The sequence below is a fragment of the Salmo salar genome, chromosome 07 (genome assembly GCF_965601325.2).
Source record: "Salmo salar chromosome 07, fSalSal1, whole genome shotgun sequence".
Taxonomy (NCBI): Eukaryota; Metazoa; Chordata; class Actinopteri; order Salmoniformes; family Salmonidae; genus Salmo; species Salmo salar.
Window position 1 is genome coordinate 70,801,016 of NC_138297.1, and position 26,805 is coordinate 70,827,820.

Here is a 26,805-nt window from a genome sequence, read left to right on the forward strand (position 1 = left end):
GCCCATGTTATCACGACGCTAATGACCAGTGCTTTAGATTGGATCCTTGCCCATGTTATCACGCGTAATGACCATGCTTTAGATTGGATCCTTGCCCATGTTATCACCGTAATGACCAGGCTTTAGATTGGATCCTTGCCCATGTTATCACGCGTAATGACCAGGCTTTAGATTGGATCCTTGCCCATGTTATCATCCCTAATGACCAGGCTTTAGATTGGATCCTTGCCCATGTTATCACGCGTAATGACCAGGCATTAGATTGGATCCTTGCCCATGTTATCATGCGTAATGACCAGGCTTTAGATTGGATCCCTGCCCATGTTATCATCCCTAATGACCAGGCTCTAGATTGGATCCCTGCCCATGTTATCATCCCTAATGACCAGGCTCTAGATTGGATCCCTGCCCATGTTATCATCCCTAATGACTAGGCTTTAGATTGGATCCTTACCCATGTTATCACCCCTAATGACAAGTCTTTAGCTTCCTGTATGTCTCTCTCTCCTCCACAGGAACAATTCACAGCAATGAGAGATCTGTACATGAAGAATGGCCAGGGCTTTGCGTTAGTGTACTCCATCACAGCCCAGTCCACCTTCAACGATCTGCAAGACCTACGAGAACAGATCCTCCGAGTCAAAGACACTGACGATGTAAGTTACCACACACACATGCAGGGATGCCACACACACACACACACACACACACACACACACACACACACACACACACACACACACACACACACACACACACACAGACACAGAAAAAGACACAACTACACTACACTCACACATATACACTGAGATCCTAGGAGAGCAGATGGCATGCTGCTACCTTAGGCAGATGGAATGCTGCTACCTTGGTAAGATGGAATGCTGCTACCTTGGTAAGATGGAATGCTGCTACCTTGGTGAGATGGAATTCTTCTACCTTGGGGAGATGGAATCCTCTACCTTGGGGAGATGGCATTCTTCTACCTTGGGGAGATGGAAGCCTCTACCTTGGGGAGATGGCATTCTACTACCTTAGAGACTAGAGGGAGGCTACAGACCAACTCTCCATGTCTAGAGACTAGACCACTACAGACCAACTCTCCATGTCTAGAGACTAGAGGGAGGTTACAGACCAACTCTCCATGTCTAGAGACTAGACCACTACAGACCAACTCTCCATGTCTAGAGACTAGACCACTACAGACCAACTCTCCATGTCTAGAGACTAGAGGGAGGTTACAGACCAACTCTCCATGTCTAGAGACTAGAGGGAGGTTACAGACCAACTCTCCATGTCTAGAGACTAGAGGGAGGCTACAGACCAACTCTCCATGTCTAGAGACTAGAGGGAGGCTACAGACCAACTCTCCATGTCTAGAGACTAGAGGGAGGTTACAGACCAACTCTCCATGTCTAGAGACTAGAGGGAGGCTACAGACCAACTCTCCATGTCTAGAGACTAGACCACTACAGACCAACTCTCCATGTCTAGAGACTAGACCACTACAGACCAACTCTCCATGTCTAGAGACTAGAGGGAGGCTACAGACCAACTCTCCATGTCTAGAGACTAGACCACTACAGACCAACTCTCCATGTCTAGAGACTAGAGGGAGGCTACAGACCAACTCTCCATGTCTAGAGACTAGACCACTACAGACCAACTCTCCATGTCTAGAGACTAGAGGGAGGTTACAGACCAACTCTCCATGTCTAGAGACTAGAGGGAGGCTACAGACCAACTCTCCATGTCTAGAGACTAGAGGGAGGCTACAGACCAACTCTCCATGTCTAGAGACTAGAGGGAGGTTACAGACCAACTCTCCATGTCTAGAGACTAGAGGGAGGTTACAGACCAACTCTCCATGTCTAGAGACTAGACCACTACAGACCAACTCTCCATGTCTAGAGACTAGAGGGAGGCTACAGACCAACTCTCCATGTCTAGAGACTAGAGGCAGGTTACAGACCAACTCTCCATGTCTAGAGACTAGACCACTACAGACCAACTCTCCATGTCTAGAGACTAGAGGGAGGTTACAGACCAACTCTCCATGTCTAGAGACTAGACCACTACAGACCAACTCTCCATGTCTAGAGACTAGACCACTACAGACCAACTCTCCATGTCTAGAGACTAGAGGGAGGCTACAGACCAACTCTCCATGTCTAGAGACTAGAGGGAGGTTACAGACCAACTCTCCATGTCTAGAGACTAGAGGGAGGTTACAGACCAACTCTCCATGTCTAGAGACTAGACCACTACAGACCAACTCTCCATGTCTAGAGACTAGAGGGAGGTTACAGACCAACTCTCCATGTCTAGAGACTAGAGGGAGGTTACAGACCAACTCTCCATGTCTAGAGACTAGACCACTACAGACCAACTCTCCATGTCTAGAGACTAGAGGGAGGCTACAGACCAACTCTCCATGTCTAGAGACTAGAGGGAGGCTACAGACCAACTCTCCATGTCTAGAGACTAGAGGGAGGCTACAGACCAACTCTCCATGTCTAGAGACTAGACCACTACAGACCAACTCTCCATGTCTAGAGACTAGAGGGAGGCTACAGACCAACTCTCCATGTCTAGAGACTAGAGGGAGGCTACAGACCAACTCTCCATGTCTAGAGACTAGACCACTACAGACCAACTCTCCATGTCTAGAGACTAGACCACTACAGACCAACTCTCCATGTCTAGAGACTAGAGGGAGGCTACAGACCAACTCTCCATGTCTAGAGACTAGACCACTACAGACCAACTCTCCATGTCTAGAGACTAGACCACTACAGACCAACTCTCCATGTCTAGAGACTAGACCACTACAGACCAACTCTCCATGTCTAGAGACTAGACCACTACAGACCAACTCTCCATGTCTAGAGACTAGAGGGAGGTTACAGACCAACTCTCCATGTCTAGAGACTAGACCACTACAGACCAACTCTCCATGTCTAGAGACTAGAGGGAGGCTACAGACCAACTCTCCATGTCTAGAGACTAGAGGGAGGTTACAGACCAACTCTCCATGTCTAGAGACTAGAGGGAGGCTACAGACCAACTCTCCATGTCTAGAGACTAGAGGGAGGTTACAGACCAACTCTCCATGTCTAGAGACTAGACCACTACAGACCAACTCTCCATGTCTAGAGACTAGAGGGAGGCTACAGACCAACTCTCCATGTCTAGAGACTAGAGGGAGGCTACAGACCAACTCTCCATGTCTAGAGACTAGACCACTACAGACCAACTCTCCATGTCTAGAGACTAGAGGGAGGTTACAGACCAACTCTCCATGTCTAGAGACTAGACCACTACAGACCAACTCTCCATGTCTAGAGACTAGAGGGAGGTTACAGACCAACTCTCCATGTCTAGAGACTAGACCACTACAGACCAACTCTCCATGTCTAGAGACTAGAGGGAGGCTACAGACCAACTCTCCATGTCTAGAGACTAGAGGGAGGCTACAGACCAACTCTCCATGTCTAGAGACTAGAGGGAGGCTACAGACCAACTCTCCATGTCTAGAGACTAGACCACTACAGACCAACTCTCCATGTCTAGAGACTAGAGGGAGGTTACAGACCAACTCTCCATGTCTAGAGACTAGAGGGAGGTTACAGACCAACTCTCCATGTCTAGAGACTAGAGGGAGGTTACAGACCAACTCTCCATGTCTAGAGACTAGACCACTACAGACCAACCCTCCATGTCTAGAGACTAGACCACTACAGACCAACTCTCCATGTCTAGAGACTAGAGAGAGGCTACAGACCAACTCTCCATGTCTAGAGACTAGAGGGAGGTTACAGACCAACTCTCCATGTCTAGAGACTAGAGGGAGTCTACAGACCAACTCTCCATGTCTAGAGACTAGACCACTACAGACCAACTCTCCATGTCTAGAGACTAGAGGGAGGCTACAGACCAACTCTCCATGTCTAGAGACTAGACCACTACAGACCAACTCTCCATGTCTAGAGACTAGAGGGAGGCTACAGACCAACTCTCCATGTCTAGAGACTAGAGGGAGGTTACAGACCAACTCTCCATGTCTAGAGACTAGAGGGAGGCTACAGACCAACTCTCCATGTCTAGAGACTAGACCACTACAGACCAACTCTCCATGTCTAGAGACTAGAGGGAGGTTACAGACCAACTCTCCATGTCTAGAGACTAGAGGGATGCTACAGACCAACTCTCCATGTCTAGAGACTAGACCACTACAGACCAACTCTCCATGTCTAGAGACTAGACCACTACAGACCAACTCTCCATGTCTAGAGACTAGAGGGATGCTACAGACCAACTCTCCATGTCTAGAGACTAGACCACTACAGACCAACTCTCCATGTCTAGAGACTAGACCACTACAGACCAACTCTCCATGTCTAGAGACTAGAGGGATGCTACAGACCAACTCTCCATGTCTAGAGACTAGACCACTACAGACCAACTCTCCATGTCTAGAGACTAGACCACTACAGACCAACTCTCCATGTCTAGAGACTAGACCACTACAGACCAACTCTCCATGTCTAGAGACTAGAGGGAGGCTACAGACCAACTCTCCATGTCTAGAGACTAGACCACTACAGACCAACTCTCCATGTCTAGAGACTAGAGGGAGGTTACAGGCCAACTCTCCATGTCTAGAGACTAGAGGGAGGTTACAGACCAACTCTCCATGTCTAGAGACTAGACCACTACAGACCAACTCTCCATGTCTAGAGACTAGAGGGAGGTTACAGACCAACTCTCCATGTCTAGAGACTAGAGGGAGGTTACAGACCAACTCTCCATGTCTAGAGACTAGACCACTACAGACCAACTCTCCATGTCTAGAGACTAGACCACTACAGACCAACTCTCCATGTCTAGAGACTAGAGGGAGTCTACAGACCAACTCTCCATGTCTAGAGACTAGAGGGAGGTTACAGACCAACTCTCCATGTCTAGAGACTAGAGGGAGGCTACAGACCAACTCTCCATGTCTAGAGACTAGACCACTACAGACCAACTCTCCATGTCTAGAGACTAGACCACTACAGACCAACTCTCCATGTCTAGAGACTAGAGGGAGGTTACAGACCAACTCTCCATGTCTAGAGACTAGACCACTACAGACCAACTCTCCATGTCTAGAGACTAGAGGGAGGTTACAGACCAACTCTCCATGTCTAGAGACTAGACCACTACAGACCAACTCTCCATGTCTAGAGACTAGAGGGAGGCTACAGACCAACTCTCCATGTCTAGAGACTAGAGGGAGGCTACAGACCAACTCTCCATGTCTAGAGACTAGACCACTACAGACCAACTCTCCATGTCTAGAGACTAGAGGGAGGTTACAGACCAACTCTCCATGTCTAGAGACTAGACCACTACAGACCAACTCTCCATGTCTAGAGACTAGAGGGAGGCTACAGACCAACTCTCCATGTCTAGAGACTAGAGGGAGGCTACAGACCAACTCTCCATGTCTAGAGACTAGAGGGAGGCTACAGACCAACTCTCCATGTCTAGAGACTAGAGGGAGGTTACAGACCAACTCTCCATGTCTAGAGACTAGACCACTACAGACCAACTCTCCATGTCTAGAGACTAGAGTGAGGCTACAGACCAACTCTCCATGTCTAGAGACTAGAGGGAGGTTACAGACCAACTCTCCATGTCTAGAGACTAGAGGGAGGTTACAGACCAACTCTCCATGTCTAGAGACTAGAGGGAGGCTACAGACCAACTCTCCATGTCTAGAGACTAGACCACTACAGACCAACTCTCCATGTCTAGAGACTAGAGGGAGGCTACAGACCAACTCTCCATGTCTAGAGACTAGAGGGAGGCTACAGACCAACTCTCCATGTCTAGAGACTAGACCACTACAGACCAACTCTCCATGTCTAGAGACTAGACCACTACAGACCAACTCTCCATGTCTAGAGACTAGAGTGAGGTTACAGACCAACTCTCCATGTCTAGAGACTAGAGGGAGGCTACAGACCAACTCTCCATGTCTAGAGACTAGAGGGAGGCTACAGACCAACTCTCCATGTCTAGAGACTAGAGGGAGGTTACAGACCAACTCTCCATGTCTAGAGACTAGAGGGAGGCTACAGACCAACTCTCCATGTCTAGAGACTAGAGGGAGGTTACAGACCAACTCTCCATGTCTAGAGACTAGACCACTACAGACCAACTCTCCATGTCTAGAGACTAGACCACTACAGACCAACTCTCCATGTCTAGAGACTAGAGGGAGGCTACAGACCAACTCTCCATGTCTAGAGACTAGAGGGAGGCTACAGACCAACTCTCCATGTCTAGAGACTAGAGGGAGGCTACAGACCAACTCTCCATGTCTAGAGACTAGACCACTACAGACCAACTCTCCATGTCTAGAGACTAGAGGGAGGCTACAGACCAACTCTCCATGTCTAGAGACTAGAGGGAGGTTACAGACCAACTCTCCATGTCTAGAGACTAGAGGGAGGCTACAGACCAACTCTCCATGTCTAGAGACTAGAGGGAGGCTACAGACCAACTCTCCATGTCTAGAGACTAGAGGGAGGTTACAGACCAACTCTCCATGTCTAGAGACTAGAGGGAGGCTACAGACCAACTCTCCATGTCTAGAGACTAGAGGGAGGCTACAGACCAACTCTCCATGTCTAGAGACTAGAGGGAGGTTACAGACCAACTCTCCATGTCTAGAGACTAGAGGGAGGTTACAGACCAACTCTCCATGTCTAGAGACTAGACCACTACAGACCAACTCTCCATGTCTAGAGACTAGACCACTACAGACCAACTCTCCATGTCTAGAGACTAGAGGGAGGCTACAGACCAACTCTCCATGTCTAGAGACTAGACCACTACAGACCAACTCTCCATGTCTAGAGACTAGAGGGAGGCTACAGACCAACTCTCCATGTCTAGAGACTAGACCACTACAGACCAACTCTCCATGTCTAGAGACTAGAGGGAGGCTACAGACCAACTCTCCATGTCTAGAGACTAGACCACTACAGACCAACTCTCCATGTCTAGAGACTAGAGGGAGGCTACAGACCAACTCTCCATGTCTAGAGACTAGAGGGAGGCTACAGACCAACTCTCCATGTCTAGAGACTAGACCACTACAGACCAACTCTCCATGTCTAGAGACTAGACCACTACAGACCAACTCTCCATGTCTAGAGACTAGAGGGAGGCTACAGACCAACTCTCCATGTCTAGAGACTAGACCAGCTACAGACCAACTCTCCATGTCTAGAGACTAGACCACTACAGACCAACTCTCCATGTCTAGAGACTAGACCACTACAGACCAACTCTCCATGTCTAGAGACTAGACCACTACAGACCAACTCTCCATGTCTAGAGACTAGAGGGAGGTTACAGACCAACTCTCCATGTCTAGAGACTAGACCACTACAGACCAACTCTCCATGTCTAGAGACTAGAGGGAGGCTACAGACCAACTCTCCATGTCTAGAGACTAGAGGGAGGTTACAGACCAACTCTCCATGTCTAGAGACTAGAGGGAGGCTACAGACCAACTCTCCATGTCTAGAGACTAGAGGGAGGTTACAGACCAACTCTCCATGTCTAGAGACTAGACCACTACAGACCAACTCTCCATGTCTAGAGACTAGACCACTACAGACCAACTCTCCATGTCTAGAGACTAGAGGGAGGCTACAGACCAACTCTCCATGTCTAGAGACTAGAGGGAGGCTACAGACCAACTCTCCATGTCTAGAGACTAGAGGGAGGCTACAGACCAACTCTCCATGTCTAGAGACTAGACCACTACAGACCAACTCTCCATGTCTAGAGACTAGAGGGAGGCTACAGACCAACTCTCCATGTCTAGAGACTAGAGGGAGGTTACAGACCAACTCTCCATGTCTAGAGACTAGAGGGAGGTTACAGACCAACTCTCCATGTCTAGAGACTAGAGGGAGGTTACAGACCAACTCTCCATGTCTAGAGACTAGAGGGAGGTTACAGACCAACTCTCCATGTCTAGAGACTAGAGGGAGGCTACAGACCAACTCTCCATGTCTAGAGACTAGAGGGAGGCTACAGACCAACTCTCCATGTCTAGAGACTAGAGGGAGGTTACAGACCAACTCTCCATGTCTAGAGACTAGAGGGAGGTTACAGACCAACTCTCCATGTCTAGAGACTAGACCACTACAGACCAACTCTCCATGTCTAGAGACTAGACCACTACAGACCAACTCTCCATGTCTAGAGACTAGAGGGAGGTTACAGACCAACTCTCCATGTCTAGAGACTAGACCACTACAGACCAACTCTCCATGTCTAGAGACTAGAGGGAGGCTACAGACCAACTCTCCATGTCTAGAGACTAGACCACTACAGACCAACTCTCCATGTCTAGAGACTAGAGGGAGGTTACAGACCAACTCTCCATGTCTAGAGACTAGACCACTACAGACCAACTCTCCATGTCTAGAGACTAGAGGGAGGCTACAGACCAACTCTCCATGTCTAGAGACTAGAGGGAGGCTACAGACCAACTCTCCATGTCTAGAGACTAGACCACTACAGACCAACTCTCCATGTCTAGAGACTAGACCACTACAGACCAACTCTCCATGTCTAGAGACTAGAGGGAGGCTACAGACCAACTCTCCATGTCTAGAGACTAGAGGGAGGCTACAGACCAACTCTCCATGTCTAGAGACTAGACCACTACAGACCAACTCTCCATGTCTAGAGACTAGACCACTACAGACCAACTCTCCATGTCTAGAGACTAGACCACTACAGACCAACTCTCCATGTCTAGAGACTAGAGGGAGGTTACAGACCAACTCTCCATGTCTAGAGACTAGACCACTACAGACCAACTCTCCATGTCTAGAGACTAGAGGGAGGCTACAGACCAACTCTCCATGTCTAGAGACTAGAGGGAGGTTACAGACCAACTCTCCATGTCTAGAGACTAGAGGGAGGCTACAGACCAACTCTCCATGTCTAGAGACTAGAGGGAGGTTACAGACCAACTCTCCATGTCTAGAGACTAGACCACTACAGACCAACTCTCCATGTCTAGAGACTAGAGGGAGGCTACAGACCAACTCTCCATGTCTAGAGACTAGAGGGAGGCTACAGACCAACTCTCCATGTCTAGAGACTAGACCACTACAGACCAACTCTCCATGTCTAGAGACTAGAGGGAGGTTACAGACCAACTCTCCATGTCTAGAGACTAGACCACTACAGACCAACTCTCCATGTCTAGAGACTAGAGGGAGGCTACAGACCAACTCTCCATGTCTAGAGACTAGAGGGAGGCTACAGACCAACTCTCCATGTCTAGAGACTAGAGGGAGGTTACAGACCAACTCTCCATGTCTAGAGACTAGACCACTACAGACCAACTCTCCATGTCTAGAGACTAGAGGGAGGCTACAGACCAACTCTCCATGTCTAGAGACTAGAGGGAGGCTACAGACCAACTCTCCATGTCTAGAGACTAGACCACTACAGACCAACTCTCCATGTCTAGAGACTAGAGGGAGGCTACAGACCAACTCTCCATGTCTAGAGACTAGAGGGAGGCTACAGACCAACTCTCCATGTCTAGAGACTAGACCACTACAGACCAACTCTCCATGTCTAGAGACTAGACCACTACAGACCAACTCTCCATGTCTAGAGACTAGAGGGAGGCTACAGACCAACTCTCCATGTCTAGAGACTAGAGGGAGGCTACAGACCAACTCTCCATGTCTAGAGACTAGACCACTACAGACCAACTCTCCATGTCTAGAGACTAGAGGGAGGCTACAGACCAACTCTCCATGTCTAGAGACTAGAGGGAGGTTACAGACCAACTCTCCATGTCTAGAGACTAGAGGGAGGTTACAGACCAACTCTCCATGTCTAGAGACTAGAGGGAGGCTACAGACCAACTCTCCATGTCTAGAGACTAGAGGGAGGCTACAGACCAACTCTCCATGTCTAGAGACTAGACCACTACAGACCAACTCTCCATGTCTAGAGACTAGAGGGAGGCTACAGACCAACTCTCCATGTCTAGAGACTAGAGGGAGGCTACAGACCAACTCTCCATGTCTAGAGACTAGACCACTACAGACCAACTCTCCATGTCTAGAGACTAGAGGGAGGCTACAGACCAACTCTCCATGTCTAGAGACTAGAGGGAGGCTACAGACCAACTCTCCATGTCTAGAGACTAGACCACTACAGACCAACTCTCCATGTCTAGAGACTAGACCACTACAGACCAACTCTCCATGTCTAGAGACTAGAGGGAGGCTACAGACCAACTCTCCATGTCTAGAGACTAGAGGGAGGCTACAGACCAACTCTCCATGTCTAGAGACTAGACCACTACAGACCAACTCTCCATGTCTAGAGACTAGAGGGAGGCTACAGACCAACTCTCCATGTCTAGAGACTAGAGGGAGGCTACAGACCAACTCTCCATGTCTAGAGACTAGAGGGAGGCTACAGACCAACTCTCCATGTCTAGAGACTAGACCACTACAGACCAACTCTCCATGTCTAGAGACTAGAGGGAGGCTACAGACCAACTCTCCATGTCTAGAGACTAGACCACTACAGACCAACTCTCCATGTCTAGAGACTAGAGGGAGGTTACAGACCAACTCTCCATGTCTAGAGACTAGACCACTACAGACCAACTCTCCATGTCTAGAGACTAGAGGGAGGCTACAGACCAACTCTCCATGTCTAGAGACTAGAGGGAGGTTACAGACCAACTCTCCATGTCTAGAGACTAGAGGGAGGTTACAGACCAACTCTCCATGTCTAGAGACTAGAGGGAGGTTACAGACCAACTCTCCATGTCTAGAGACTAGAGGGAGGCTACAGACCAACTCTCCATGTCTAGAGACTAGACCACTACAGACCAACTCTCCATGTCTAGAGACTAGAGGGAGGTTACAGACCAACTCTCCATGTCTAGAGACTAGACCACTACAGACCAACTCTCCATGTCTAGAGACTAGAGGGAGGCTACAGACCAACTCTCCATGTCAGCTGTGTGTTTCATTTCATTCCTCTCTCTCTCTCTCTACAGTAAACCAGGAGAGGATACTAACTCAGCTGTGTGTTTCATTTCATTCCTCTCTCTCTCTCTACAGTAAACCAGGAGAGGATACTAACTCAGCTGTGTGTTTCATTTCATCCTCTCTCTCTCTCTCTACAGTAAACCAGGAGAGGATACTAACTCAGCTGTGTGTTTCATTTCATTCCTCTCTCTCTCTCTCTACAGTAAACCAGGAGAGGATACTAACTCAGCTGTGTGTTTCATTTCATTCCTCTCTCTCTCTCTCTACAGTAAACCAGGAGAGGATACTAACTCAGCTGTGTGTTTCATTTCATTCCTCTCTCTCTCTACAGTAAACCAGGAGAGGATACTAACTCAGCTGTGTGTTTCATTTCATTCCTCTCTCTCTCTCTACAGTAAACCAGGAGAGGATACTAACTCAGCTGTGTGTTTCATTTCATTCCTCTCTCTCTCTCTCTACAGTAAACCAGGAGAGGATACTAACTCAGCTGTGTGTTTCATTTCATTCCTCTCTCTCTCTCTCTACAGTAAACCAGGAGAGGATACTAACTCAGCTGTGTGTTTCATTTCATCCTCTCTCTCTCTACAGTAAACCAGGAGAGGATACTAACTCAGCTGTGTGTTTCATTTCATTCCTCTCTCTCTCTCTCTACAGTAAACCAGGAGAGGATACTAACTCAGCTGTGTGTTTCATTTCATTCCTCTCTCTCTCTCTCTACAGTAAACCAGGAGAGGATACTAACTCAGCTGTGTGTTTCATTTCATCCTCTCTCTCTCTCTCTACAGTAAACCAGGAGAGGATACTAACTCAGCTGTGTGTTTCATTTCATTCCTCTCTCTCTCTCTCTACAGTAAACCAGGAGAGGATACTAACTCAGCTGTGTGTTTCATTTCATTCCTCTCTCTCTCTCTCTACAGTAAACCAGGAGAGGATACTAACTCAGCTGTGTGTTTCATTTCATTCCTCTCTCTCTCTCTCTACAGTAAACCAGGAGAGGATACTAACTCAGCTGTGTGTTTCATTTCATTCCTCTCTCTCTCTCTCTACAGTAAACCAGGAGAGGATACTAACTCAGCTGTGTGTTTCATTTCATTCCCTCTCTCTCTCTCTACAGTAAACCAGGAGAGGATACTAACTCAGCTGTGTGTTTCATTTCATTCCTCTCTCTCTCTCTCTACAGTAAACCAGGAGAGGATACTAACTCAGCTGTGTGTTTCATTTCATTCCTCCTCTCTCTCTCTCTACAGTAAACCAGGAGAGGATACTAACTCAGCTGTGTGTTTCATTTCATCTCCTCTCTCTCTCTACAGTAAACCAGGAGAGGATACTAACTCAGCTGTGTGTTTCATTTCATTCCTCTCTCTCTCTCTCTACAGTAAACCAGGAGAGGATACTAACTCAGCTGTGTGTTTCATTTCATTCCTCTCTCTCTCTCTCTACAGTAAACCAGGAGAGGATACTAACTCAGCTGTGTGTTTCATTTCATTCCTCTCTCTCTCTCTCTACAGTAAACCAGGAGAGGATACTAACTCAGCTGTGTGTTTCATTTCATTCCTCTCTCTCTCTCTCTACAGTAAACCAGGAGAGGATACTAACTCAGCTGTGTGTTTCATTTCATTCCTCTCTCTCTCTCTCTACAGTAAACCAGGAGAGGATACTAACTCAGCTGAGCTTGTGGAAAAAGTAATTTTCTACAGAGCCTATGAATTCAACAACATAGCAAAAACCCTTCATACCTATCAAAGTGTTTCATGTGACCTAGAATAATATAAAACTTCTCTCTCCCCCCCTCCCTATATTATCTCCCTCTCTCTTTCCTGTCTCTACTCTTTTTTACATTTCTCTCTCCCTCTTTCTCTGCCTCTCCATCTCCCTGCCTCTCTCCTGTCTCTCCCTCTCTCCCCCTTTCTCTGCCTCTCCATCTCCCTGCCTCTCTCCTGTCTCTCCCTCTCTCCCCCTTTCTCTGTCTCCCTGCCTCTCTATCTCCCTGCCTCTCTCCTGTCTCTCCCTCTCTCCCCCTTTCTCTGTCTCTCTATCTCCCTGCCTCTCTCCTGTCTCTCCCTCTCTCCCCCTTTCTCTGTCTCTCTGCCTCTCCATCTCCCTGCCTCTCTCCTGTCTCTCCCTCTCTCCCCCTTTCTCTGCCTCTCCATCTCCCTGCCTCTCTCCTGTCTCTCCCTCTCTCCCCCTTTCTCTGTCTCCCTGCCTCTCTATCTCCCTGCCTCTCTCCTGTCTCTCCCTCTCTCCCCCTTTCTCTGTCTCTCTGCCTCTCCATCTCCTTGCCTCTCTCCGGTCTCTCCCTCTCTCCCCTGATTCCACTCTTTCTTTACTCCCCTCCTCCTCCCTCCCCCTCCTCTCCTCTCCAGGTTCCGATGATTCTGGTGGGTAATAAATGTGATCTGGAGGATGAGCGTGTTGTGGGGAAGGAACAGGGCCAGAACCTGGCCAGACAGTGGAGCAGCTGTGCTTTCCTGGAGTCCTCTGCAAAGTCCAAGATCAACGTCAACGAGGTGAGTACACACACACACCTCACACACCCTGCATCAGTACCCACACACACCCTGCATCAGTACACACACACCCTGCATCAGTACCCACACACCCTGCATCAGTACACACACACCCTGCATCAGTACCCACACACACCCTGCATCAGTACCCACACACACCCTGCATCAGTACCTACACACCCTGCATCAGTACCCACACATCCTGCATCAGTACCCACACACCCTGCGTCAGTACCCACCCACACCCTGCATCAGTACCCACACACACCCTGCATCAGTACCCACACACACCCTGCATCAGTACCTACACACCCTGCATCAGTACCCACACACCCTGCATCAGTACCCACACACACCCTGCATCAGTACCCATACACACCCTGCATCAGTACACACACACCCTGCATCAGTACCCACACACACCCTGCATCAGTACCCACACACACCCTGCATCAGTACCCACACACCCTGCATCAGTACCCACACACACCCTGCATCAGTACCCACATACACCCTGCATCAGTACCCCCACATACACCCTGCATCAGTACCCCCACATACACCCTGCATCAGTACCCACACACCCCCTGCATCAGTACCCACATCAACAGGTTCTGTACCTCCTATGAACAGACACTGATAGGAATAAACTGGGTTGTTGCTGTCAGTAGTAGTGTGGGATATTTAGTCTGAGGTTAATCAGTATGCTAACTGTCCTTGGAGCTGAACCTTCCTTCCTTCTGGTCCCACTGTGTTTAGAACTGACTCTGATGTCACCCTATCTCCTGAGTCACACAATGGTGCTGTGTGTGTGTGTGTGTGTGTTTTTGTTTCTGTGCGTGTGTGTGTTTTTGTTTGTGTGTGTGTGCGTGTGTGTGTGTGTGTGTGTGTGTGTTGTGTGTGTGTGTGTGTGTGTTTTTGTTTGTGTGTGTGTGTGTTTTTGTTTGTGTGTGTGTGCGTGCGTCCAGCTGCCCAGGACCACCAGAGGCTACCAGCCAGCGACGTCCCCTCATCTGGCCTGCGTCACCTCTATACACACACACACACACACACACACACACACACACACACACACACACACACACACACACACACATATAAACAAACAAATAGCAGCCTCACCCTCTCTATACACATTGAACATTGAAATCACTTTCCAACATCTAGTCAAACACACACACACACACACACACACACACACACACACACACACGTCAGGCAGTCTACTTCAGTCAACAACCCTGTGTTTTGCTCCATCAAGATACAGTGCATTCGGAAAGTTTTCAGACCCCTTGACTTTTTCCACATTTTGTTACGTTACAGCCTTATTATAAAATTGATTCAATTGATTATTTTTCCCTCAGCAATCTACTATCGTGACGTGACTTTGATTAATGGGATGACGGTTATTTATCAATAACTAACTATGTTTAATTGTTACCGATTTAAATGAATCATGTAACAATTAACTCATTAGGATTTGGGGCACCACGGAATATATACCGTCTCCGAATTCAACTCTAAAAGATATGTTCTATATCGAGAAGTCACTTATTAATCACTACCTCATATCAGTCTCATTCTGAACGTCCCAGACTTCTGGAATCCGCAAGAACTCCAGCCTTTTCTGATTATTCAGTTCGACACAAATTGATTGAATTATTTATTTACTAACTAACTAAATAATAACACAGAATACACAGTTACATGAGACAAAAGTCCCTAGTGGACTTACAAGATATTACGGCTTGTTACACAATGGATAGGGAGAAGGGGGTGGGGACAATAGAAAGAGAGGGGGGCGGGGACAATAGAGAGAGCGGGAGGGGGTGGGGACAATAGAGAGAGAGGGTGGCGGGGGCAATAGAGGGTGAAGGGGGCGGGGAGAATAGAGGGTGAAGGGGGTGGGGACAATAGAGGGTGAAGGGGGCGGGGACAATAGAGGGAGAAGGGGGCGGGGACAATAGAGGGAGAAGGGGGCGGAGACAAGAGGGAGAAGGGGGTGGAGACAATAGAGCGAGTGAGAAGGGGGTGGGGAGAGGGGGTTGGGACAATAGGGAGAAGGGGGCGTGGCAATAGATGGAGAAGGGGCAGGGACAATAGGAAGAAGGGGGCGGGGACAAGAGGGAGAGGGGGTGTGGACAATAGGGAAAAGGGGGTGGGGACACTTATGGTACATTTGGTAACTACGCTCACAGTAACCATATTACCACACAAGCCGCCTCCCATTTGGGTAAGAAATGCAATGTATTTACATGTAGATGTCTTTTATCTGTCGTCTGTCTGTTGAAACCAATCGATCCTTCCATGGGGAATGGCTCCATGGGTGTAATGCTCTGGTTGTCCATCAGAGGTCACAATGTCCTTCTTAGTTTTGGTCATTATAGTGGAGTGTTCAAATAGAACAGATACTCGTTGATTGTCTGAGATGGGATTTTCTTCCTTCCCACCTCGTATCTTTAGTCAAAGTTCTAGAACCCTTTACATGCACAGCTGCAGACTGTCAATGTTTTTGGTCTAGTGAGTTTTTCCTACCATTTCAACGTGTAGCCACGTCTGCTAGTCCGCATGTTAATTCTTAGCGAGTCCTTTGAAACACTCAGGTCGAAAAGGGCGGTGCCATCACACTGACACGCTCTTCTGACCTCATTCGGAAGCGTGGCTTAGTTTAATGCGCAAGGGACATAAAAGCTATGATCTCGTTTGAAAACTAAAATCACATTCCTATCTTAACAAAAATAGTTTCATCGTTCATAATATTGTATTAACATCATATTGGATAAAAACTTAACAGCCAAATGGGGGGTTTCCTTCCTAAATTACACTATTTGGTTGATACCGTTTTTAATAACATCACAAAATGATCAACAATATGACATGATTATTCTTTAGATCCCCACTGACCATTCTTATCATTCCTATCTTAGAAATAATTGTTCCAATATTTACTTTTTTTGTAATGATATAGTTTTGACAGTAAAAGTTTCCTGTAGGACAAAGGCATTCCTTTTGGTTGGTACTGAAGACCAGGTTCTCTGCTGCGTAAGATTTACGATTGACGTGAGGTGGCATGGCATGGCATTGGGCTTAATGTCTCAGAATCAGCAGCAAGCCTTTGTATTTGTATTTATTATGGATCCCATTAGTTCCTGCCAAGGCAGCAGCTATTCTTCCTGGGGTTTATTATGGATCCCCATTAGTTCCTGCCAAAGCTGCAGCTAGTCTTCCTGGGGTCCAGCAAAATTAAGGCAGTTTATACAATTTTAAAAACATTACAATACATTCACAGATTTCACCACAAACTGTGTGCCTTCAGGCCCCTACTCCACCACTACCACATATCTACAGTACTAAGTATGTGTGTACAGTTGTGGCCAAAAGTTTTGAGAATGACACAAATATTAATTTCCACAAAGTTTGCTGCTTAGTGTATTTAGATATCTTTGTCAGATGTTACTATGGAATACTGAAGTATAATTACAAGCATTTCATAAGTGTCATTGACTTTATTGACAATTACATGAAGTTGATGCAGAGTCAATATTTGCAGTGTTCACCCTTCTCTTTCAAGTCCTCTGCAATCCGCCCTGGCATGCTGTCAATTAACTTCTGGGCCACATCCTGACTGATGGCAGCCCATTCTTGCATAATCAATGCTTGGAGTTTGTCAGAATTTGTGGGTTTTTGTTTGTCCACCCGCCTCTTGAGGATTGACCACAAGTTCTCAATGGGATTAAGGTCTGGGGAGTTTCCTGGCCATGGACCCAAAATATCAATGTTTTGTTTCCCGAGCCACTTAGTTATCACTTTTTCCTTATGGCAAGATGTTCCATCATGCTGGAAAAGGCATTGTTCGTTACCAAACTATTCCTGGATGGTTGGGAGAAGTTGCTCTCGGAGGATGTGTTGGTACCATTCTTTATTCATGGCTGTGTTCTTAGGCAAAATTGTGAGTGAGCGCATTCCCTTGGCTGTGAAGCAACCCCACACATGAATGGTCTCAGGATGCTTCCTGTTGGCATGACATGGGACTGATGGTAGCGCTCACCTTGTCTTCTCCGGACAAGCTTTTTTTTCCCGGATGCCCCAAACAATCGGAAAGGAGATTCATCAGAGAAAATGACTTTTACCCCAGTCCAATCCCTGTACCTTTTGCAGAATATCAGTCTGTCAATATCAGTCTGTCCCTGATGTTTTTCCTGGAGAGAAGTGGCTTCTTTGCTGCCCTTCTTGACACCAGGCCATTCTCCAAAAGTCTTTGCCTCACTGTGCGTGCAGATGCACTCACACCTGCCTGCTGCCATTCCTGAGCAAGCTCTGTACTGGTGGTGCCACGATCCCGCAGCTGAATCAACTTTAGGAGAAGGTCCTGGCGCTTGCTGGACTTTCTTGGGTGCCCTGAAGCCTTCTTCACAACAATTGAACCGCTCTCCCTGAAGTTGTTGATGATCTGATAAATGGTTGATTTAGGTGCAATCTTACTGGAAGCAATATCCTTGCCTGTGAAGCCTTTTTGTGCAAAGCAATGATGACGGCGCGTGTTTCCAGGTAACCATGCTTGACCGAGGAAGAACAATGATTCCAAGCACCACCCTCCTTTTGAAGCTTCCAATCTGTTATTCGAACTCAATCAGCATGACAGAGTGATCTCCAGCCTTGTCCTCATCAACACTCGCACCTATGTTAACGAGAGAATCACTGACATGATTTCAGCTGGTCCTTTTGTGGCAGGGCTGAAATGCAGTGGAAATGTTTGTTTGGGATTCAGTTCATTTGCATGGCAAAGAGGGACTTTCCAATTAATTGCATTCATCTGATCACTCTTCATAACATTCTGGAGGATATGTAAATTGCCATCATACAAACTGAGGCAGCAGACTTTGTGAAAATGTATATTTGTGTCATTCTCAAAACTTTTGGCCACGACTGTATAGTGCGTATATAGTTGGATGATGAAGAGATGCCGTTGGGCTTAGATAATGAGGAGATGACATTGGGCTTCATGTCTCAGCATCAACAAAGGCCAAACCCTGTTTTGCTCTGAGTCAAGAGTCCACTAGCCCAGGCAGCACTTTCCTGCGCCACGCCTTATTCATTTATTCACTCATTCACCACTGTGATGGGCTACAGTAGCTGTGAGGTCAGTCAGTGGGGTTTAATGTGGGTTGACCCCTGACCCGTTATACCACTATAAACCAGGTTTAATGTGGGTTGACTCCTGACCCCTGGGGAGTTACACTACTATTAACCGGTTATCCCATTAAGCTTCAGTCTCTAGCTGGTCTGAGCAATGCTCTTGGTTTAGGTGGTGATAGAGATTATCCATTCTAATAGATATGACCCATTCTAATGGAGAGGACTCCATTCTAATGGGGAGGACCCCATTCTAATGGAGAGGACCCCATTCTAATGGAGAGGACTCACTTCTAATGGAGAGGACCCCATTCTAATGGAGAGGACCCCATTCTAATGGAGAGGACTCACTTCTAATGGAGAGGACCCCATTCTAATGGAGAGGACTCACTTCTAATGGAGAGGACCCCATTCTAATGGAGAGGACCCCATTCTAATGGAGAGGACTCACTTCTAATGGAGAGGACCCCATTCTAATGGAGAGGACCCCATTCTAATGGAGAGGACTCACTTCTAATGGAGAGGACCCCATTCTAATGGAGAGGACTCACTTCTAATGGAGAGGACCCCATTCTAATGGAGAGGACCCCATTCTAATGGAGATGACTCACTTCTAATAGAGACTGTAGGTCTTTGGTTGATCCACAACCAGTGTCATTGACAACGAGCTGGCTCCATTAGAGAGATGTCATTGTCAACAGGAAATGGGCTTTATGGGTAATACCAGCCTAAGATGTATCCTTGTCTCTTGGCATGATCTCTCTCTCTCTCTCTCTCTCTCTCTCTCTCTCTCTCTCTCTCTCTCTCTCCTCTCTCTCTCTCTCTCTCTCACACCTGATTGATATTGGTTTAATCACTATAATTATGCAATTGGCTCGAGCTGTAACCATTGATTATGTCCAAGGGGTTTGTTTTATGTCCAAAGAGTGCAGATTCAGGACAGGAGGCTGTCTGCTCCAAATGGATGTGATGTGGTGTGTGTATGTGAGTTATGTAACACTCTGGGAGTAGACAGAGACAACTACAATTACCCCTAGTCATACAGCTTTGTCTGTTACCCCTAGTCATACAGCTTTGTCTGTTACCCCTAGTCATACAGCTTTGTATGTTACCCCTAGTCATACAGCTTTGTATGTTACCCCTAGTCATACAGCTTTGTATGTTACCCCTAGTCATACAGCTTTGTCTGTTACCCCTAGTCATACAGCTTTGTCTGTTACCCCTAGTCATACAGCTTTGTCTGTTACCCCTAGTCATACAGCTTTGTCTGTTACCCCTAGTCATACAGCTTTGTCTGTTACCCCTAGTCATACAGCTTTGTCTGTTACCCCTAGTCATACAGCTTTGTCTGTTACCCCTAGTTATACAGCTTTGTCTGTTACCCCTAGTCATACAGCTTTGTCTGTTACCCCTAGTCATACAGCTTTGTCTGTTACCCCTAGTCATACAGCTTTGTATGTTACCCCTAGTCATACAGCTTTGTCTGTTACCCCTAGTCATACAGCTTTGTCTGTTACCTCTAGTCATACAGCTTTGTATGTTACCCCTAGTCATACAGCTTTGTCTGTTACCCCTAGTCATACAGCTTTGTATGTTACCCCTAGTCATACAGCTTTGTCTGTTACCCCTAGTCATACAGCTTTGTCTGTTACCCCTAGTCATACAGCTTTGTATGTTACCCCTAGTCATACAGCTTTGTCTGTTACCCCTAGTCATACAGCTTTGTATGTTACCCCTAGTTATACAGCTTTGTCTGTTACCCCTAGTCATACAGCTTTGTCTGTTACCCCTAGTCATACAGCTTTGTCTGTTACCTCTAGTCATACAGCTTTGTCTGTTACCCCTAGTCATACAGCTTTGTCTGTTACCCCTAGTTATACAGCTTTGTATGTTACCCCTAGTCATACAGCTTTGTCTGTTACCCCTAGGCATACAGCTTTGTATGTTACCCCTAGTCATACAGCTTTGTCTGTTACCCCTAGTCATACAGCTTTGTCTGTTACCCCTAGGCATACAGCTTTGTCTGTTACCCCTAGTCATACAGCTTTGTCTGTTACCCCTAGTCATACAGCTTTGTCTGTTACCCCTAGGCATACAGCTTTGTCTGTTACCCCTAGTCATACAGCTTTGTCTGTTACCCCTAGTCATACAGCTTTGTCTGTTACCCCTAGTCATACAGCTTTGTCTGTTACCCCTAGTCATACAGCTTTGTATGTTACCCCTAGTCATACAGCTTTGTCTGTTACCCCTAGTCATACAGCTTTGTCTGGTGAAATAAAATAATCAGACCATTCATTCATTCTGACCAGTTTGTGATACTATAAATACACTATTGTCAAAGATACTTCACATAGTCTAAAATACTTCATTCTTGTCTAAGATACTTCATTCTTAAAAATAAAGAAAAACCCTTGAATGAGTAGGTGTGTCCAAACTTCTGACTGGTACTGTACATACAATTGCCCTGAAGGAGTCATTATCTATCATTATCCATAAATAAACCCTTGGGTGAGTTCTCACAGATTGAGACGTGATTTGTCTGTCTAGTAAATATTGTGGCCTGAGGTGTCATCTTGTCTGGTTGGGATGTGGATGACATCACTCACGCTGTCCACTGAGATCTGGTCTGAGCCTTGGGCCTGACTAAAACGCCCTGACTGACTCTCTAAAACCATCTATCTGACAGTGTGTGAATCGATCTAGTCCAATGGCACGCTCTGCTATTTACATGTATTCTCTCATGGTCTTGCTTTTTGAAACCAAGACACCTGTGACTGTTTCTTAACACGATACCCATGGCTAGCCGTTGTTTCTTAACACGATACCCATGGCTAGCCACCGTTTCTTAACACGATACCCATGGCTAGCCACTGTTTCTTAACACGATACCCATGGCTAGCCACTGTTTCTTAACATGATACCCATGGCTAGCCACTGTTTCTTAACATGATACCCATGGCTAGCCACTGTTTCTTAACACAATACCCATGGCTAGCCGCCGTTTCTTAACACGATACCCATGGCTAGCCGCCGTTTCTTAACACGATACCCATGGCTAGCCGCCGTTTCTTAACACGATACCCATGGCTAGCCACCGTTTCTTAACACGATACCCATGGCTAGCCACTGTTTCTTAACACGATACCCATGGCTAGCCACTGTTTCTTAACACGATACCCATGGCTAGCCACTGTTTCTTAACACGATACCCATGGCTAGCCACTGTTTCTTAACACGATACCCATGGCTAGCCACTGTTTCTTAACACGATACCCATGGCTAGCCACTGTTTCTTAACACGATACCCATGGCTAGCCACCGTTTCTTAACACGATACCCATGGCTAGCCACTGTTTCTTAACACGATACCCATGGCTAGCCGCCGTTTCTTAACACGATACCCATGGCTAGCCGCCGTTTCTTAACACGATACCCATGGCTAGCCACTGTTTCTTAACACGATACCCATGGCTAGCCACTGTTTCTTAACACGATACCCATGGCTAGCCGCCGTTTCTTAACACGATACCCATGGCTAACTTGTATCTAACTATTGTTGTGTCTCTCTGTGTTTCAGATCTTCTATGACCTGGTCAGGCAGATCAACAGGAAAACCCCAGTACCTGGGAAGACACGCAAAAAGTCCAACTGTCAGCTCCTCTAATACACAGCTGCTCTGTCGCACTGAGCCAGGTGAAAAGCACTTGTAGGAGTCAGAATGCCACTGCCTAATTGAAAAGACAGTTGTAGGCATTTGGCTGCGGCCTCCTTGTCTTAAACCTGAGGAATATCTTGAGCAAGAACTTCTCCCTTTCATATTAAGAGACATCATATGGTGCAGTTAGAAGTGTCATTAATGTCTCTATACCTCTCTCTCTCTTCTCCTTTCTCTCCTCCTCTCTCTCTTCTCCTCTCTCTTCTCTCTCTCTCTCTCTCTCTCTCTTCTCCTTTCTCTCCTCCTCTCTCTCTTCTCTCTCTCTCTCTCTCTCTCTCTTCTCCTCTCTCTCCTCCTCTCTCTCTTCTCCTCTCTCTTCTCCTCTCTCTTCTCTCTCTTCTCTCTCTCTCTCTTCTCCTCTCTCTTCTCCTCTCTCTTCTCTCTCTCTCTCTCTCTCTTCTCCTCTCTCTCTCTCTCTCTCTCTCTCCTCTCTCTTCTCCTCTCTCTTCTCTCTCTCTCTCTCTCTCTCTCCTCTCTCTCCTCTCTCTCTCTCTCTCTCTCTCTCTCTCTTCTCCTCTCTGTTCTCCTCTCTCTTCTCCTCTCTCTTCTCCTCTCTCTTCTCCTTTCTCTCCTCCTCTCTCTCTTCTCCTTTCTCTCCTCCTCTCTCTCTTCTCCTCTCTCTTCTCTCTCTCTCTCTCTCTCTTCTCCTTTCTCTCCTCCTCTCTCTCTTCTCCTCTCTCTTCTCCTCTCTCTTCTCTCTCTCTTCTCCTTTCTCTCCTCCTCTCTCTCTTCTCCTCTCTCCTCTCTCTCTCTCTCTCTCTCTCTCTCTTCTCCTCTCTCTTCTCCTCTCTCTTCTCCTCTCTCTTCTCCTCTCTCTTCTCTCTCTCTCTTCTCTCTTCTCCTCTCTCTTCTCCTCTCTCTTCTCTCTCTCTCTCTCTTCTCCTCTCTCTTCTCTCTCTCTCTCTCTCTCTTCTCCTCTCTCTTCTCCTCTCTCTTCTCCTCTCTCTTCTCCTCTCTCTTCTCCTCCTCTCTCTCTCTCTTCTCCTTTCTCTCCTCCTCTCTCTCTTCTCCTCTCTCTTCTCCTCCTCTCTCTCTCTCTTCTCCTTTCTCTCCTCCTCTCTCTCCCTCTCCCTCTCCCACTCTCTTATCCTCTCTCTCTCTCTCTCCCTCTCTCTCTTATCCTCTTTCTCATTCTCTCTCCTCCTCTCTTCTCTCTCGCTCTCTTCTCTCTTTCTCTCTCTCCTCCTCTCTCTTTCTCTCCTCTCTCTTTCTCTCCTCTCTCTCTTCTCCTCTCTCTCTCCATCTACCCACCTTCTCTCTCTCTCTCTCTCTCTCTCTTTCTACCCACCTTCTCTCTCTCTCTCTCTCTCTCTCTCTTCTCTCTCTCTCTCTCTCTCTCTCTCTCTCTCTCTCTCTCTTTCTACCCACCTTCTCTCTCTCCCTCTCTCTCAGGTCTGATTTGCTGCTGTCTCTCTCAGCAGTGCCAGCATTCCGACGTTACTAAAACCTAAGATGGAATGGACTTTCCTGTGTGGTGAAGCCCCTTTAACAACAACAACAAACAAACAAACCCACCAACGGATTCAAAGCTACAATACATCACTTTTTACACACAGATGAACCATTATCTCTCTCCAGTGTCACGAGAACAAGAGTTCTACTTAGAAATATAGATATTCTAACTGTATGCAACTGAAATGAAAAAATTCAGTTCATAAAATAAAGTAAATTTAATAAATAAAATAGGTAAATCAGTCAATATGAATCAAAATAAAAATCCGGATCCCTACACACAGTGTTATTGCTAACGGAGACAGTAGCCGTAGAAACGGATGTCTAACCAGAATGTGCACGTTGCCATGGTGAGTAGCTACAATGATGTGGTATTTATAAGCGCCTCTATATTAGCCAGAGAAAAGAGAGAGAGTCCCAAAGAGCACCTATATAGTCCGGTTCATACAGCTAACTTGCTCCTGTGGTTTCTTTTCTAACATTTTATTTGTACCTTTTGATTTTCCTTCGATCATTCAACATAATTTTTCTGTCTTTTTATTTCTTTTAAAATGACTAGTTTGGTCTCCACTGAGAGATGCTATACTGCGACAGCTATTGATATGACTTTTATTTGAGGAGTAAACCTGTGGATACAACAGTGATTATTATATGTGTAAAAAGAAAAAAAGTATCATGTTTTTTCAGTAACTATGAAATTGTCTTTTAGCCTGATGATGTTGCCTTCAAATAGGTTTTTTTCTTTCTGGAGAATCCAACTATGATCCAATCATCTTTCTTTCTGGAGAATCCAACTATGATCCAATCATCCTTCTATGTCATGCCTGGGTTTCCTTGTGTGCGTCTGAAATGGCACCCAAGTGTACTACATTTGACCAGAGCACAATGGGTTTCCCTATTGGTTTCCCTATGGGCCCTGGTCAAAAGTAGTACACTATATAGGGAATTAGGGTGCCATTTTGGAGGCAGCCCTTGTGTTGTTTACAAAGATGTTTGTACAGTGGGGTTTTTCAATTGGGGTTGTGGTCAAAGAGGGACTTGACATTTTAACAAGCTACCCAACTTCTGAGACACCAGTGGCCGACGTGACTGGGCGATCCTCATCATGTTTTTTATTCTTCATCCTTCCAAGGCCGTCTCTCATTGGTTTGGTTTGTCCAGTTAGCCAATCCCCTCTTACAGAATCTGCGATCTACAACAGGAAGTATAGATTTTTTTTTTGTCATTGGTGATGTTATTCTCCACACTTCTGTTGTAGAGCAGCGTTTCTCAAACTGGGTCCTGGGGACCCCAAGGGGGGCACCTTTTGGCACTGCACAGCTGATTCAAATAATCAAGCTTGATGATTACTCAAATAATCTGTGTAGTGCTAGGGCAAAAACCAAAACATGCACCCAGGGAGGGCCCCAGGACCGAGTTTGGGAAACGCTGCTGTAGATTCCCACTGTACTCCCTCTCCTTTTCTAAACCAGCCTCTCTCCCCTTCTCCCACAGCCCCTCTCCCCTATCTCCCCCTGTCCTCTAGTCTCTTTCCCCCATCTCACTCCTCTCCCCTAGCCCCTCTCCCCTATCTCCCCTGTCCTCTAGTCTCTTTCCCCATCTCACTCCTCTCCCCTAGCCCCTCTCCCCTAGCCCTCTCCCCTCTTCCCCAGCCCCTCCCCTAGCCCCTCTCCCCTATCTCCCCCTGTCCTCTAGTCTCTTTCCCCATCTCACTCCTCTCCCCTAGCCCTCTCCCCTCTTCCCCAGCCCCTCCCCTCTCCCCTAGCCCTTCTCTCCCCTCTTCCCCAGCCCCTCCCCTAGCCCCTCTCCCCTATCCCCAGCCCCGTCCCCTAGCCCCTCTCCCCTATCTCACCCCTCTCCCCTAGTCTCTTTCCCCATCTCACTCCTCTTCCCCAGCCCTCTCCCCTCTTCCCCAGCCCTTGCCTCTCCCCTCTTCCCCAGCCCCTCCCCTAGCCCCTCTCCCCTATCTCCCCTGTCCTCTAGTCTCTTTCCCCATCTCACTCCTCTCCCCTAGCCCCTCTCCCCCTCTTCCCCAGCCCCTCCCCTAGCCCCTCTCCCCTATCTCCCCCTGTCCTCTAGTCTCTTTCCCCATCTCACTCCTCTCCCCTAGCCCCTCTCCCCCTAGCCCCTCTCCCCTCTTCCCCAGCCCCTCCCCTAGCCCCTCTCCCCTATCTCCCCCTGTCCTCTAGTCTCTTTCCCCATCTCACTCCTCTCCCCTAGCCCCTCCCCTCTCCCCTAGCCCCTCTCCCCAAGCCCTTGCCCCTCCCCTCTTCCCCAGCCCCTCCCCTGTCCCCTTGCTAATGCATCTGTTGTCAGCTGAGGATATGAAAACCAAATATTGGATCCTGTCAGTAAAGAAACTTGCCTGTTAGTGACTATTTCACCTGTGTAATACTTGGTTTGACCTGTTTCCTGTCAGTCTGTCGGATGATGATGATGGTGATGATGATGATAGTGATGAAGAGTAACCGTGTGGGGTTATCTGTTCTATAGTGAATGTGGGGGGAGGGGGGACAAACTAATGTGTTTGAAGCAGCAGGGAATAAGACTGAAATACAATAAGAACCACAGCAATGTAGAGATGATGAGGAGGAGGAGGAGGAACAGGCAGAACTTGGATGAGACGGGGTGTGCGTCCCCAATGGCACCCTATTCCCTACATAGTGCACTACTTTTGACCACAGCCCTATGGGCTTAGGTTGCCATTTGAGACGCAGGGAGGGGAGGGGAGGGGGGGGTTAAAGTTGCACGTTTGTTGTGAGTTGCGTGACCTCTGTTGACCTCTTGTAAGAGAATGCCTTTGTTGCTTTGTGTTGCTGTGATGCTAACCAACAGCATCAGTCCTGGTGGATAGACCATGTGTACCATGTCCCCCTTACAGAGCCACAGTATT

General features: G+C 47.3%; 2 protein-coding genes across 2 annotated transcripts in view; both read left to right on the top strand.

The window, feature by feature from the left end:
• LOC106593497 (ras-related protein Rap-1b) overlaps positions 1-25,448 on the top strand; it is a 128,778-nt gene extending 103,330 nt beyond the window's left edge. Inside the window, exons 5-8 of the mRNA XM_082978020.1 lie at positions 516-656; positions 13,469-13,612; positions 22,323-22,438; positions 23,853-25,448. Coding sequence (XP_082834146.1) covers positions 516-656; positions 13,469-13,612; positions 22,323-22,409 — 372 coding nt within the window. The 3' untranslated portion in view covers positions 22,410-22,438; positions 23,853-25,448. The remainder of the gene's footprint in view (positions 1-515; positions 657-13,468; positions 13,613-22,322; positions 22,439-23,852) is intronic.
• Positions 874-12,326, top strand: LOC145879978 (uncharacterized). The gene is made up of 3 exons (XM_082977256.1): positions 874-892; positions 7,253-9,224; positions 9,870-12,326. Exons 1-3 carry the CDS (start codon positions 874-876, stop codon positions 11,437-11,439), a joined length of 3,561 nt encoding a protein of 1,186 aa, XP_082833382.1. The 3' UTR covers positions 11,440-12,326.
• Positions 25,449-26,805: the final 1,357 nt, after the last annotated feature.

Coding starts and splice junctions, on each gene's coding strand:
- LOC145879978 (XM_082977256.1), top strand. Junction 9,225..9,869: donor TGTCTAGAGACTAGAGGGAG/GTTACAGACCAA, acceptor GACTAGAGGGAG/GTTACAGACCAACTCTCCAT.